Here is a 14,576-nt window from a genome sequence, read left to right on the forward strand (position 1 = left end):
TGTTTAGTGCAGTTGCAACGTATTAGGTTTCATAAAATCTTACATTTTACTTTCAATTTTTATAAATTTTTTGTCTTACACCCTGTTTTCTTCCTCCCTGTTTACGCTCCCCCCCCCCCCTTGTTTACCCCCCCCCCGTTTACCTCCCTGTTTACACCCCCACCTCCCTGCCAGTTTACCACAACCACCATTTGCACCCCCCTTAGGGTGGATTATTTATTGTTAGACTTTGGGGGAGGGGGGGTTTATGATTTACACCCCTCCAGTTTACCCCTTCTCATTTTACCCCCCCCCCCCCCCCCTCCCATCTTAGTTTAACCCCCCATCCCCCCCCCCCCCCCCCTCCCCCCCACCGAGTAACCTTCCTCCCCTTGACGATAATGGCATGAAGACTTTGATAATCCTTTTTTAGCTGCTTTTTTTTAGTTCTTGCAGATGCAGAACTTGGATTGTGACTATTTTGATTTTGTTTTTTGTCATTAAAATATCTTCAGATTTCTTGCTCCTTACTTGCTTCTTTTCACTTAACTATTGGTTTGTTAGTTTTCTGAGAAAAAAGCGTGTTTATAGTATCGAAGTGATCGCCCGCATAAAATTGCTGCTCGCAAAAATTGAATTATAAACCAAAACTTTTGTTTTGCATTTAGAGAAAATTGTGATAGCTGATTGTGACAAGTCTACTCTGCAAAATTACTTGAAGCAGGAAGACAAACAATACTTCTTGGGCCGCAAAATCGGCCTGATTGTTGACGAGTGTTTGGTGTCATCGCTGCAGGAAACGCTCCAAATAGGAGACGGACTGGTGGGTTTGTTTCCATACTTCGATTTGGTGTGCATGAACGTATCGATCGGAGGTCAAATGGAGTGCAGACATGGGTTTTATGGCATCATGTACCCCGCTGGCTTCCGCAGATATGTGCTCAACGTGGGATACAGAAGCAGCAGCAGTATTCTGCACTTCAACTCAAAGATGCTGCACAGAATAACAAGGTGACCGTGTTTTATCAAGGTTTTCCCACGGGTTGTTAGGATAATTTTGGCAATCTTATTGATGATTAAGACTTTCTGACCAAAAAAAAATAAAAAATTATCTGGAACTCTCGTTTTTTGAAAATCTGCGCATAACTAAATCAAAATTTCAAAACTTTCCAATGATTATCAATCATTAGCAACTTTAGGCGAAACATAAAGTAATTTAACACACTTAATTAAGCGCCTATAAACAAAGAAATTAACTCGCAATCATCAGTTTTTGGTCTAGAAGAAAAGAAAATTTTCAAAATTTACCATTAAAGATACATGATTTAAGTTTTGTTCGGTTTATTTTCATGGTATAGAAAAGGTTTGACTAGCATTTTTTATGTATCTCACAGAGCCTTTTTGAGATCCAGTATGGTGCAGCTACAAATAGTTCCGTATAAATCAGTAGTTCTGTTTAAACAAAAACAAAAAATGACTGGTGAACTTATCTAGTTTGTAGCACTAATTAATAGACATGCGTGCGTTTGACATTCATAATTATACGAAGGTTGCCATGGCGCATTGAAAATAGCTGACGAAACATTGAATTGTATCTCGCTTAATTTGTTTAAGTGGCCTATAAACTATGATAGGTTCATAATTTTCTGTTGTCGACACAGTCTCTTTTTCTCAGTAGCCGGTATGTACTCCTGCGTATTTGCCTAATGAGTTATGACCGAAGTTTAACTCATAGAGTAATTTCGGATAGGGTACACCGTCTGCTGTCACGCTATCTTATTTTCGGCCGGATAGATTCGTGCAACTTCTTAGTCTAATACCGATCCTAATCTTACTCTTATATCTACTAGTCTCAGGGTGTTTAACTAGTCTCTGCTAGGCTCAATAGATCTAGAGTATACTGGCTTATTGCGATTGCTAGAAGGTCTCTTGGAGAGGTAACTAATTTCTAAGTTAAATTCAAACCTCTCTGGTGCTGAAATTACAAGTAATTTCAGCACTTATAAATAAGTGGGTTGTTAGTTAGATGGATCATGATTGGTTAATATTAAATATTTTATAGTGATAAAAAATCCAATTTATAACCAATAATAAAAAGTAGTTTAGATCTGGTTCCACCCATCCGGGGTTTACAGAGTTTTGAATCTTTTATCTTCTATCTGTAATGAAAATGGATGATGGTCGTTGGTATTTGGCGAGCATCATTTCTTGTTTTGTTCTTGGAGATGAAAGCTCCAGGAAGCTGGAGTCGTCGATAGGAAGTTGTTAGTTTGTTTGTTCGACGATGGCTGCGATCGCCGGTGAAATCAATCTGATTTCAAAATGGTTTGCTATGATTGTTTGTTCTGCTTGGGCGGAGAACTGATCGAGTATCACTCTTGTCTGGGAATGGCGTGAAGATCGTGTTTGGAGGGAATGCCTTGTAACTCGGATCTGTACGTATACTTGAACATCGAGTTGGTCATTGGTCTGATTCAATGAAGTCCTTTTCTGCGAAGTCAAGTCGTACTCTAAATCCTTTTTTGAGTCGTGATTGTGAGCGGCATGTAGGTTGTGTTTAGCCATTCTGTAGGTTGAGTGTGATGTTGTCGTCTAGTCTTTGGATGCTCGTCTTTGCGGTTGTTCGCGATCTATGTATTGCATATTATAATTAACATTTTATAAAATTTTGTTAATTCTATTTTTTAGTAGTGATTTTGGTTAATTGTTTTCCCAAAGGCGTTTTAGTTTTAGTTCAGTTATTTTTAAGAGTTACTCACCCTTGAGTACCTCTTGTCAAAAATATGATGTGGTCACAAAGCGTGGATGTAGCACGGTGGGTTAGGCCGGCTATAGAGCATGCTCAGGACGTCCTCTCTGGTGGGTTAGGCCAGGAGTGGGAGTATGATTTCTTGCTGATTTTTTAAGGGGTCCTGTTTTGTGCTAACGTTTTTGTTATTTTATTTATAGTTTTCCTTTTGTTACTTTGGTTGTGTCCTTTTCTCATAAGTCAAATTTTTTTTGTTTGGTCTTGTCTTGCGACTTTTTAGTGTTTTATGATTTCTTTTTTAGACTTGGTAATAGTCTTCAAAAGCATAAATTATCCAGTTTTAAGCTGGTTTAATCCGGTTTGTGTACCGTAGGTTTCTTTTCTTAGTCATGCTGTTAGTTTGTGGTTTATGGTGTTTAGTTAACTGCATTGGTTAGTTTGGTTATTATATAATTCCATTCCAACCGGGTTAAAGGAAAGTTGGAAACCTGTTATCGCTTGTTTGAGTTGTTGTTAGTGCAAAAATAAAACTTAAATTCATTATTTAAAACAATTCTTCCTGGGCGAGTTGTGCGATTGTGGATAGAATTATTGTGCGGGTGAACAGAAGATATATAAAAGGTTAGTACTGCATTTCTTTGAATAAATTTACTACTTTAAATTTAAATTTTACTGCTTTGTGGGGATTGAAAATTATAAATTGATTATTATCTTTTTGAATTTTACTACATTTAGGGAAATAATTTATAGATGAATTTATTGCTTTCGAATTGAATTTTACTGCATCATTTAGTGCTATAGGTTTAATAGAGTTCAATCTGAAAAAAGAGTCTGTATTTTTATTTCTTTTTTCTTCTTGTTGTAGGTGATCATGGGTGAAGACTACAGAAAATGTAAACTAATTATAAAGAATGGTTAGTTTTTATTTTAAATTAGTTAGATTTTAAAATATTAAATTCATACTTACCTTAGTCGTCGGGGAAAAATCTGTGCGGGAAAACATTGTGAATAGCGTCTGATGTAGTTAGTAATTTTGCTAGTATGTGTATGATATTTTTAGTTTGCACCAGTGGCCAAAGCAATTGAAGTGCTTTTATGGTTTTTAGTTCTTCGGTGCCTACTGCAAATTCATGAGGTGTGATCTGGATTAGATTGTAAATTTTATGATTGTCTTTAGTGTTGTGGATGAATTCTAAAATGGGTACTCGTATAGGTTGAATATATTCATGCGGGACTATTAGGGGACGGGCTTCTTCGTCGTTGAAAGCCTTGGTGAGGGGACAATATATATACATCTGGGTGATCGGGTCGTAATTCCGGAGGATGCCTTGAAGGTTAGTATTTTTAATACAATACGTGAAGTTTAGAAAAAATGGTGATGTGTATTTAGAATTGATAAACTGAAATCTGTGGTGGGGTTGTCGCGATGGTGTGTGTAAATGAAAATGATTTTGGATAAATCGATAATATGTGTAGGTGTGCGTTTGTTTAGTTCGTAACATGATCTCGTGTGAACAGTGCAAACACGTTCTTTTGGTGTGAGAAAATGAAATTTTAGTGAAAAAGTTTGAAATTTTTTGTGAAATGTGAAATGATTCGTATGCTTGAATATCTGATAATGCTTCTGAAATAACGTGATCATGCTTTTTATCTAGTATGTTAAGTGTGAATAAGTAAGGTGTTTTTATGAAAAATTTCTCTGTTAGTTGTGGGCTAGCAAACTGATCGTCGTCAAGAAATTGGTCTTGATTAGATCTAATGATGTTATATCATAATATTCAATTGAAAAGTCGTTAGCTCGGGTGCAGTGAATGTTTTTAGTAATTTCTTATATCCTACGTATGTAAATTGTCTGGGTGAGAGTGCTGTGGTTAATCTGAATAATTCGTCCTTATTTCTCTCAATATCTTTTGTGGTGTTATAGAGTGGTAGCGTAAGGAGGCTAGTAAAATTATAATAAGCTGTCCAATGAAGTGTGGGTATTAATACATGTTCATCTACAAAGTGACGTGGTTCAGGGTTAGGGTAGGATTGATTTAGTGAATATTGGGGAAATAAAGGTGGGGTTATTTGAAGATAATTTGTAGTATTGGTGTGGTCTGGATGGTTAATATATTCTCGGGCGGTTCCGGGTTTGGATGAAAACGGGTGATTTGGGAATTTTCGTTTAAGGTTCCATAAGCTCGGTTAGTACTAGTGGATGTTTCTGTTGATGTGGATGATTGAGCGAGTGATGGAGTGTTATCTGAAATTGGTGTAGGTGTTGGTGGATTTGATGATGTGATTGTTTATGATAGTTGGTGAATGATGAGAGTGTGGGGAGATAGTAACTGTTGTTGTAATGTTACAAAATTATCTAATTCATTAGAAACTTGAAAATTCTCTAGGGAATTGTTGATGGATCGTTCGTTATGAAATGGGGAGTAGGTTGGAATCACTTGAGAAGGAGTGTAGGGAGATGTACATTGGTTTTGAGGTTGAATAGGTTGAAAAGGGGGTTTTGAGAAGGCTGAGGAGGTGGTTTGGGTGTGGGTAGAAGGGGATGGTTCGGAGTCTGCAAATTCATTGGGAGTTTCTACATCGGAGTTATTAAATTGTGATATTGTTTGAAAAACTGTGATATCTGAGTTAGTATCAGAATTCATGCCTGATGATGTACTAGTTCGTGGTGAATCAGGTGGCGGAAAGCAAAAAGTGGGATAATATGGATGGGATTTTGAAGGTTGGCAGGGTGGGAGTTTGATCGGTGGAGTGATCCAATTTGTCTGCTCATCGTGGGCTGAAAAAATGATTATTTTGAGACTGAAAAGTTGTGGTATGGGGCTGTTTAATAATTTGTTCATTTTGGGGGTGTTGTGTCACTATAAGTTGAATAGGGCTTTGTACGTGACTTGGTCTTATGTTTGGGGGGTTTGTGATTGCTAAGTTCCTAAAATTTCGTGAGACTAATGATAATGGATGGTTATGATGGAGGTTTGGTAAGTGTGGTGCTGTGGGTAATGCATTTGTTTTATTGTTTGATTCGTCGCATGTGTTCGGGTTTGTTGATTGTTTTGTATTGTATTCTTTGATTTGTGCGTCTAAGAGGATTTTATTTATTGATGATGAAAATATTCCAAAAAATCCATCAAGTAATATGCGTGCTACGCTGGCTTGTTGGTTTACTTGTGTATGTATTGCACATGTGTTATAGATTCCTTTTAATAATGAGAAAAAAAATCCAATAAAGTTAAACATAGCGTATAAGATAGTCAATCTTTCTAAGATGTAATATGGCCATCCTAGAAAGGCAAGGATTTCATTTTTTAAGGTTACAAAACTAAAAATGTTTATTGGTGAGATATCTTGTGGTCTATATATTTAACCGTTTAAATATATGTAACCTTTAAAGTATTTAAAACATCCGCTGTAGTCTTGTGTATAAATGTCCGAAAATCCTGCGGTTTCTGCAAGTTTTCTTAAATTTTGATCTATTGATTGTCGTTGTATGGTGTCCATTTGTGTTAGTAGTTCCTGAAATTGTTGTGTACGAATGTCATGTTGTATATCTGATTTAGAGTAGATTCCTATTGATTGTAGATCAATATTAGGTTTCGAGCAATAGTTCGAATACTTTCAGGTGAAAACTTTTTTAATGGTTGCATTAATGTTGACATTTTATTAGTAGGTAGTATTTTTCTTCGTCGAGATTTAATTGTACGACGTTGTGGCTGTTTTCTGATCCACATGGGACTGCGGTATCCCAAAAATATGTTCGTCTTGAAAGTGTATCAACAAAATGAACTTTAATTTTATAGAATATTGGGATTCTTTTGTAACAAAGATTGTCTTCAAAAATATAATGGTGATACTTTTTTGGTGCAAGTTTAAAACCATAAAATATTTCCTTCATAGTCAACGAAGTTTGATCTTTCTCCGGATAATTATTATCCTGCGTAAGGTATTTTTAGAACTGCTAGTGCGAGTGATTGTAGAATCTGAGTTCTTTCTAATTCACATAGTTGATGTAGTGTTTCTAATTCTGGAAGTGACATTTCTTGAAAAATTCTATTAATTGTGTAGTCTAATTTCATATCCAACTAGATTTCATAGTGTATTGCGCCAAAATATGTATTATTCAATAGTGATAACTCTTGTAATCTTGTGCTTTTAGTGTCTCGTGGTTTGACTTTTCCACCAGGATTTCCTGTGTTTTAGGAGGTTTACTGGGATGTAAGATGTTCCTTCATTGAGAGGGTGGTGTGTTATATGAGTGGTGTATTTTAATTTTCCAGTTGTCATATCGAAACTTTCGTCGTATTCGACAAGTATTTCGGAATATTGTGTTTTAAGGAGTGGATTTTGATATCTACATGCAAATTCTGTTTCGTGGTAGATTTGAAAGCGTGTTAATTTGTTTTCTTCTATATTATGAATGTTTCTAAATTTAACATTGCGGCTTCGTATTGGACTTGGATTGACATTGTCAAATGGGATGGATTCAATAAAATGTTTTTCATGGAATTTTATCATTCGAGCGTGGATTTTTGCTACTTGAAATGTTGTACAAGTGTCTTCGGGAAACCAAACAATTGTTGCTTATGTTCTTGTTGTAGGGTCACAATAGCCTTGGTCATTTTTGCAAGGTTGTCTGATGCCTTGATAATTTATTGTATTATCTTTTAAATCTCTTGTATTTTTTCGAGTTGTGTTTTCCAGTCAAAAAACATTATTTCTTGGTATCCTTTATTTTTCGTATCTGCTTTGCAGTTTGAAAGATTATTTATTCCAATATGTGGTATCCAGTGTTTGTCGTGAAAATCATAAATTAGTCGTCCGTGTGCGCCGTTGTATGGATATTTTTCGTCTAGTTTAATATGTCCTTGATATCTTTCAAGTTCTGCTTGATGTACAGAATCGGCAAAGACTTGAAAATTTACTATTTTTCTGTCTGTGTTTTTATTTCTTGTTAGATTTAGTCTGAGTAACTCGTTTTTACAATCGTCGGGGCTTAGATGTAAAAGTCTTTCTATGTTACTCTGGTAAAATGATTCGTGATCAAGTCGATTTTTATTTCCGTTGGAAACTTGTGAACAATGTACTTTCTTTTCGGAAAATGTTGCTGTAAACTTATATCCTGTGACTGTTGTTGCTCGGGCTTTTGAATACAATGTTGCTATTACATTTGTAGTTTCTATAGCTTGTGGTTCTGTTTCGCATTGTGTTGCTTGGTTTGTTGCATATTTGTGTAGCATTTTTGGTTCATTTTCCTCACAATCGTAGTGTGTTACTAACAAATCCTGAAGTCCTGTGCGGTGAGATGGATTTCTGTTTTGTGCGGAAAAAATAAGAAACAGGATGTGTTGAAATGTTAATATTTTTAGAATATACATGTGTATGATAATCCTGAATATGAGTTATAAAAGTGATATATCCAATTGTGTTTTTGGTATATCTGTCGTATTTATATATGAATTCAGTCGTTATAAATGGGGAGGTAAAGATTGAGCTGTTATATTTGTTGGTCTTAGGGGAAAAGGGTGTTGAACAATATTGTTAAGTCTGACTGTGATTTCAAATTTTAATTGGAGACTATTTTGTTGGAGTATTTGAATGTGTTCTTGAATATCTTTGTGAATATCTTGTCTGTACTGTAATCTATTTAGTGCCCAATTGTGGAGTCGGCTACTTTCTTGATGTTGTCCAAATAGTGGGGGAGGTGCTAAGAAGGTATTCCAATCTAAACGTAGGGGGTATTTGTAGATGATTGTTCTTGGTATCTGGCGTCGAGATTGGTGGGGAAATTTAGGGGGAAAAGTGTTGGTGAAATTTGACTTAAAGATGGTGTTGATGGAAGTGAAAGTGTTTCTGGTAGAGATGATAATGTTGTATCAGAAGAAATATCTATTGGTTCGTTCACTAATTTTGGTTCGCCTTGATAATATGAGTGTGTTGCCCAATATGGTGGTCGTTCGGTGGTGTCTGGGGGGTTAAAAGGATTTTCTCGAATTTGTTCTGATGTTGGAGTTGAACCTAAAAAATCTGATGGGATATTTGAGATGCTTTGTTGTGAAGAAAATGTGGGAGTTTCTGGTAGTGTTTCACTTGCAAGTTCTGAGGTAGTTGGTGTCGGTGATTGGAGTATGTTAAAATGAACTCTGTAGGTTTGAAAATTTCTTTTTCGTTTTGGGTGTATGATTTGTCTATTTATTTCAAGTGTGTTTTGATTTTGGCTTATATATCTTACTCGATTAAGATCTTGTTGCAAGGTGGGGTATAAATTATATGTTGGTTCACTTAAAGGTGCTTGGCGATAAACTGGATCTATGGGTTCAGATAATCGTGCGTGTCGTTCTTCAAAAGTGTATGGATTGTCTTGAAAAGAAATTCGTGTTGATGGTGGGGGATTGTTGGTAGTTGTAGGTGTTGTTGAACTTTCTTGGGATGTTGTTGGTGGGGGCTGGTTTGGTGCTGGTTCATTAGCAATTTCGAAAAGTTATTTGAGTGTTTAATTCTTATTGGGAAAATTTATGTTTATTATAAAATTCTTCAAAAAAAGTATCAAAAGAATAGTTGCTAAGACGAATGTGACTATTGCCTTTTTTATACCATTGCACATTGTCATGATTAGGGATATTAAAAATGTGAGAAAAATTATGAATAAAAGAAAAATATCTTTTCGACTAAAATTGGTTCGTATCATTTAAATAGATTTTATGTTTTCGTACCTGTAGATGTGGTCAAGGATTTGGGAAAATTGGAGATATATTTCAAATAGGGAGTAAAAAATTTTAAAAAGATTGCAAAAAATTATAGAAAGGATTTTTAGAGATTCACAAGTTTCAATGAAAAAGAATAGCAAAAACTTAAATAGAGTGAAAATTTTTGTGGAGACGTTTACAAGTTTTTGTTTTATGTGATCAACTGTTATGGAAAGAAGCAGTTGAGAAATGATTTGTTTCGTCGAATGTTTTTTAAAGTATTGAGGCCAAATTCAAGTGTGGTTGGATTATTTATTGATTTTTTGACAAGTGGGTTGAGTTTTGTCAAAAATTGTTGAGGATGTATTTTTATGGTATTCGGGAGGTCTTCATAGTTTTGTTTTTATTTTTTGGTTAAGTGGGGGGATCTTTGAAATATTTGTACTTTAGGCCAAATGATCATGGGTCTTTTTTACTTTAGGCTAATTTGTTATTTTTGATTGGGGGACTTTTGAGGTCTGAGTTGGGAAAAAATTGTTGATTTTTGCATAATCTGATAGGGGAGGGTTATAATATTGAAGTAGTGTTTATTTTAGTTGTCAAGTTTTAGCAAGTTGCTTATTTTTGACCTGGAGGTTGTAAAAATATAGTTATAGATATGCCTCGAGATTAATATCTATCGGCTAATGAGTTTGTGTTAGAGATATAAAGGTGGCAATTTGAACGATTTCTTTTGGCTGAATTTGAACTAGAATTGATCGAGGTTATTTTCAGCATGTTTTACAGAAATGTGAAAGTTTAAAGTGATTAAAGAGAATGTTTACGGTTATCTAAATTAAAGTTGTTTCTGAAATTCAACTTTCTTTAATATTTTAGACTGTGGAATGAATGTCTTATAGTTTTTTCGTGGTTGACTTCTAAGAAGTGATGATTCTCTATGTTCGGATTTTTATTGTTGATCCTGTGGTAAGATTTTTTCTGACAGTTTTCTTTTTTTTTTCTTTTTGAGATGTTTTTGGTTTTGGTGTGTTTCATTTTTGAGAGTCTACATTTTGCTGTTGAATTGTATTTTTATTTTTTGTGGTATTAATGTTTTGATTTTGTTCTATTTGTGAATGATTTTGAACGATGTGTAAGCCAGTGAAAGAATCTAATTGAGTTATTTCGCGGAGTGCGTATTCTTTTGGATAATAAGGTAAGAGGTTGTTACGGTGTTGAATGATTTCTTTTTTGCTGGAATCAGTAGGTTTGTATGTTACTTCAGTAGGTTTATCAATTATTTGATATGGTCCTTTTGGAAGTGGTTGTAGTTTTTTGGATATTCCTTTTTGTGAATTGAAATTGGGTATTAAAACAAATAATCCAATTTTTAAATCGGTGGCTGGCATGAAGCGTGAATTAATTTGGTTGTTCATATTTTGCCTTTGTAACAATTTCTTTGTTACTTTTTGTTTTATTTCATTATGTTTTTTATCTCTATTTAAAATCCATTCGGTATGCGTACCGGAAGCTAATTTAAAGTTTGTGGATGATGAAAGTGGTCTTCATCATGGGTATGTAATGGTAGATTATAACAAATTGAATCTTTGTTTGGTGGACAATATCCTTGTGTATTTTTATGGACATTTGCTGTGAACATAATTGGTTTTCGTGGCTTTTGATTAAAAACCATTTCGTATGGTGACATTCCTAGGGTTGTTGTGATTTGTGAATTTTAAGATCAGGGGAATCATTTTACATCTGCTGACCATTCAGTGTATCTTGTATCATTTCCATTTATGATACATCGAAGATATTCTTGTAGTGAACGGTTCATACCTTCAACTAATCCATTTGTCCATAGTGCATGAGATGTACGTGGTTTATGTTTGATGTTATATAGGTGGCATAATGTGATGATTTCATTTTTTATAAATTCTGTGCCGTTATCTGTAAATAGTATTTCGGGTAATCCGAATTTAGCTATCCAATATCTGGTTGATAATAATCGTCATCATCTGATGATAAATAATTTGATGTGTGAAATGGTGTTTGTTGTTTATTCCTATTTTGTTGGAAAAATGGATAATTTTCACTATGATCCTGAGAGGGATGTGGATAGTCATGGAAATTTACTGAATTTGTTGATGTTATTGGAAAATTCGATTTTTGTAAAAATAAACGATTTTGCCTTTTGTGTTCTGCGAAATTATTTCGGGTGAATGTTCTCTGTTTGTGTGTTGGTTTTGTCATTGGTCTATATGTCTGATAATCCATATGTGAATATTTTGGAGCAACCGAGGGTTTAACCGTAGATTGCAATGTTACTTGTGGTAATGTTTGATTTTTAGGTTTTGGTGTTGTAAGGTTTGGATGTATTGGTGAAATACTTTGTTGTGTAGTTGTTACTTTTGTTTCAACTACTTCTTCATTTACAAAACGTGATGGTGTTTGAATATCTTGTTGTGTAAGATTTCTAGTTCCATTCAAATTTTCTTGTTATACAAGGGTTGAATTTAAGCTATTATTTTGTCTTCTATCAGGTAAAAATGATTTATAGTTTAAAGGTGTTGCATCTATTGTAAGTGGAAATACCTTTACATAGTCTTTGTGAATATAAATTGTACTGATTGCTTGACTTGAGATGTCTTTTGGTATGATCAGAAATAATCGATGAGACCATTCAGGGTCCCAAATATAATCTGATTGTTCTGCAATGACAGTGTCGTCATTGGTACTTTGAGGTCTAAAATTTTTTCTTGCTTGTGCAATTAAATCAATATTGTGTGTAAAATAATCAATTATGAACCATGCTAAAATTTTTTGTAAATCGTATTTAACATTTTGTGAAATTTCATTGCTTGAAAAATTTTCACGGATTGTATTTAAAAATGCTGAAAATGCGGTAATTTCATTTCTTACATTCGTGTGTCTTGATGTTTGAACTGGTGATGTACTTTCAATTCCTGTTTTTTCTAGTATGGATATATAACTATATATTAGTGAAAAAACATCGTTAGTGAATATTAATTTGCTGTTTGTGAGTTTTGGTGTTGTATGTTTTTGATGTAATCTGCGAAAACTTTTGAAAATTCTATGTCAACATCGTCTGTTTGAATAACATGTTTGTTATGAAATTTACTTTTTGTGCTGAGTTCTATGGTGTAGATTCCATATGGTTGTGTTAGGTTACATATTCCTTTTAAATAATGATCGACAATTTGTCTTTTGATTTTTATTTCTGGGAATTCTGCTTTACATGGGCTAATTCCTTGTTCGAATAAGTTTGTGACTAGATTATTGCAAAATTATATTTGTTCTCTATCTTCAGTGAGTGAATTGATGAGAAACGGAAAAACAGAGTTTTCGTCTGGACTTTCATCAATTGGACTTTGGCTCATTTTTTCGTTTTATAACTGTCAGTGCGTAATGTTCAATGTGTCTGATTGGTTGGTTCCAATTGTATAAACGTACTGGTTTTTTTTTGTATATCTTTTTTATTCTTCTTTTTCCTTGTTTTGATTAATGTGATGTGGCTTCTGAATCAGAAAAATATAGTTGATCGTTAACTGAGTAGTTTTTTTTACTGTTTCTTCTAGTATGCAAAGTGCATCTAAATTACTGACTTCTGATTCAGAGACTGCGTTTCTTCGCTTTGAAAATCTTTTCCGTATAATTTGTCTTTGTTTACTTATAAATTGTCTTTTTATTGTTTGTCGTTTTGTTCGAATATATCCAATCGTTTGTTTGTGTGGTGTGATTACGAGATCGTATGTTTCGTTATTTATTTCGCAATTGTGTAATACGATTGTTTGTTTATTTCCTAAATAGTTCAGTGACATAAGGTTTAGGATGAAGGATGCAAGGTTTTTATTAGTGATTATAATATCCTAGACTGTTAGTCCTCACGATTTTTTGGTTAGCCTAACTTGGGTCTTTTTATTCAGGGTTGGAGAGAAAAGTATATATCGAATCCGGAGAAAGACTGTTACTTTCTCGTGACTATTCTAAAAAAAGGTGTTAACTTACTTAATCTTACTTAGGGGTAGTGATTGTGTTCAAGGAGTGGAGAATAGTAAATCGATCTACAAGGTTCAGGTATAATTAGAACACGAGTAGTTCGTTAGGAACTATTTTAAACTTACTAAGATTTAAGATTTAGCTTGGGTCAGGTAAGAGGGGGGTCAAGTGAAGGATGAATAACCGAAGTTCTTCACTGTTTAGCCTAATTAGAATGGTTAGAGTGATTTGAAAGATTTCTATTAGTCCTGGGTCTTTGAAAGGGTCGGGTAGTGAATCGACGTTTGAGGTCGTTAGACACTTTATTAATAGAGTGGGGGAGAACAAAATTATTCTATTTGATCCAAGGATAAGCCTTGATGATCTGATATAATTTTTAATGGTATAAAATGAATTAAGTTAGGTATTTAAGGAGATCCAAGGAAAGCTTTGATGATCTGTACTTAAGGTGTAGAAAAAATTAAGTTAAATAAAGATAAAATTTAGGATAAGCCTTTAAAAATAATTTTATGTTTTATTGATATAGAAGTTTAGTTTTTGATGATGTTAGTAGTTTTCTGATTGCTATTATGTTAGTGATGAAGCTGGAGATAACACGATGATTTGTATATACTAATGATTTCTGATCATGTTAACTAATTTTTATTTTTCTTTTAATAAATATATTTTTCAGATATCTTTTTGAATCTTACTGCAGTTTTGGAGGAAACGATTCGAGATGATTTTATCAATCGTTATTGTACAAAAGTGAATTTTGTATAGCGCCTGAAATAATCATTGAAGATTATTCTTCAAGGTTTTATGTTTGCAAAAGAAAATCTAAATTCATTGCTAGTAAGATTCTAAATATAAAAGTTTGTGTTGGCTTTTGCCGTACGACCATGAAACTTAATGGTAAATTTCTTCGTAGTCGTAGATCGTCTATTGTCCGAGGTCTTCTTCCAATACCTTTTACTTCTCGTATTGTACGGAATAGCGGCTCTGATCTATTGAGTCGTAGAGACATTTCAATTAAATTATTATCATGTAACATTTCGGAAATGTTTTTGTCTATTTCTAATCTATTTTGTTAGTTCTAAGCTAATTTGTTTTTTAAGGTCTTATTCGAGACTTATGGTCGCACCAGATGAGTTATGACCGAAGTTTATCTCAAAGAGTAATTTCGGATG

The 14,576-nt window shown here is 34.0% G+C and overlaps 1 protein-coding gene across 1 annotated transcript in view; it reads left to right on the forward strand.

Moving 5' to 3' along the window:
* LOC134841631 (uncharacterized) overlaps positions 1-14,576 on the forward strand; it is a 38,578-nt gene that overhangs the window by 814 nt on the left and 23,188 nt on the right. Inside the window, exon 2 of the mRNA XM_063857662.1 lies at positions 648-990. Coding sequence (XP_063713732.1) covers positions 648-990 — 343 coding nt within the window. The remainder of the gene's footprint in view (positions 1-647; positions 991-14,576) is intronic.

Source organism: Symsagittifera roscoffensis, chromosome 3 (assembly GCF_963678635.1).
Source record: "Symsagittifera roscoffensis chromosome 3, txSymRosc1.1, whole genome shotgun sequence".
Classification (NCBI taxonomy): Eukaryota; Metazoa; Xenacoelomorpha; order Acoela; family Convolutidae; genus Symsagittifera; species Symsagittifera roscoffensis.